General features: G+C 37.0%; 1 protein-coding gene across 1 annotated transcript; it reads right to left on the bottom strand.

Moving 5' to 3' along the window:
* Positions 1-876: 876 nt before the first annotated feature.
* On the bottom strand, positions 877-1,452 carry LOC110892145 (basic blue protein). Its single transcript, XM_022139452.1, has 2 exons — positions 1,275-1,452; positions 877-1,079 (listed from the first exon to the last, which is right to left on the bottom strand). The coding sequence occupies exons 1-2, from the start codon at positions 1,450-1,452 to the stop codon at positions 877-879; spliced, it is 381 nt and encodes a 126-aa protein (XP_021995144.1).
* Between the last annotated feature and the right edge of the window lie 462 nt (positions 1,453-1,914).

Genomic DNA, 1,914 nt, shown 5'->3' with positions numbered 1-1,914 from the left:
CCCGTCGCCAGCTCCGTTCGTGTGGATGTGAAGCTCGTGAGGATGAGAGTCATTCGTGCGAAGGTGGGTTTAGTTCGTGCGAAGGTGGTCAAGTTCGCACGAAGGAGGCTTGGTTCGCACGAGAGACTTAGTTTGCACGAGAGGGGTCTTCATCCGTTCGAAGGCTATAAGTCGGGTCAGTTTCGCGTATCTTGGTCAGTTTTAAGTATTTCAAGCGTAAAAGTGTAATGTATGAGTATAATGCGCATACAATTAATGTTTCAAGTATTCCAAGTTAGGTTTTCGCGTATAAGCATGTATTCAAGATTGCAACGTATAACACAAGTATGTAACGTGTATAAGTATAAAATAATGCAGTTTCATTATGATCAAAGTCTTGGATTACAACGCTGGGAAAAGAAATACGATACAATTACAAGTTTCCAAAAACAGAAATATGATTACACTTTCTAAATAAGTAAGTACAAAATGCAAAGCGTTACACGCCGTGAAGACATACTTGAAATAGATCATGATCTCTTGAGACCCGAGGTAAGATGTGAAAACCATGAGAATGTATTTCTAGACTTCATTTCCGAACGACACCTACAAACGACCCTCACATCAAGTTGGTGTTGTTCAGAAGTGCTATTGATGAGCGAATTCAAAAACTAGTGAGAACTGAAATTTTGAACCAATAAACAACGAAGCTATCAGAACAACCAGCCCGATCTCAAAACATTACCATAAACTAAGAATACGTTTATAACAAGACACACAATAGGCAAAAAAACACATTATTCCATAACTCAAAGTCATATACTATTATGAGTGAATCTTAATTTATACAATGATAGATCTGAATTTCTTCTTTACTTCTTAACACTATTTTGTTGTTTAAGACACAGAGATTTGAATCTTCATGCCACTATCACAGTGACCAGAGTAACTACAAATGAAGTTGTTAAAACCCTTCACAAGGGTAATTTGGTCATTTCCACTTGTGTACACCTTTGCATCGCTTGGGGTTGTGCTGCACCCATCATAGCCTTCCTTGTTCACGGCTACCACATTATGTGCTCCTTGTGGGTAGTTAAACACTGTTCCAATAATATAATAACAATTGAACTAAATAAGCATTTCTTTGTAATTACTTAACTATTATATTATTAATTTACCAAAAAAAGTTATTACTATCAACACATATTATGTTAAGTCAATTGGTTGAAACTGAGACCTTTACAAAATATATATAATTATGTATCTAAAGTGGTGATAGGATGTTGAGAGGATACCAAGGACGTCGCCTGCGTTGAAATTCTTGCCGTTTTCCCAGCCAGCGACGTTAAACGTCCAACCATTGTCATCCCCGACAACATAAGTAGTTGCTAGAGCTACCTCGCATTGAAACGCCACCACTAGTAGACAAAGCACCACCATTGCCACCATTACTCGGCCTCTTCCCTCAACCATGGTTCACTCACTCGAGAGATGGGGGGGGGGGGTGTTAGTGATTTCTATTTGATGACTTTTGTCTTTTCGTTTGTGGGAAGTTTGTGTAGATGTGTAACCAATTTATAGCAAAAAAATTTATAACTCATATATCGGTTTCGAGAAATTTATACTATATATATCATAATAATTTATGTCTGTATCGAAATGAGACATAAATTATCAGTTTTAAACTCATGGATCAAATTTTTTAAAGCGAGTATAAATGTTGTATTCAATGTAGAATATATGTCTTTCAATGTTGGGAATTAAGCACTGTAAATTGGTGTTGGCATTGGAGGGTTTTTTTTTAACTATAATTTGAGATTTAATCCTACTAATAGCAAAACTAAGGTAGAGTCTGAGGAGCGTAAGATGTAGACAACCTTATCTTTAACTTGAAGGAACAGAGAGACTGCTTCCAGTGAGACCCCCAGCTCGATG

This window comes from Helianthus annuus, chromosome 11, assembly GCF_002127325.2.
Source record: "Helianthus annuus cultivar XRQ/B chromosome 11, HanXRQr2.0-SUNRISE, whole genome shotgun sequence".
Taxonomy (NCBI): domain Eukaryota; kingdom Viridiplantae; phylum Streptophyta; class Magnoliopsida; order Asterales; family Asteraceae; genus Helianthus; species Helianthus annuus.
Note: the sequence above shows the minus strand (reverse complement) of the source record. Positions and strands in the feature narration are given on the sequence as shown.

What these genes read in the sequence shown, in the direction of transcription:
- LOC110892145 (XM_022139452.1), bottom strand. Translation starts at nt 1,452, where the DNA reads ATGGTTGAGGGAAGAGGCCGAGTAATGGTGGCAATGGTGGTGCTTTGT. An exon ending in CAACGCAGGCGACGTCCTTG is followed by an intron (nt 1,080 to 1,274) that starts GTATCCTCTCAA and finishes TTATTGGAACAG; the next exon opens with TGTTTAACTACCCACAAGGA.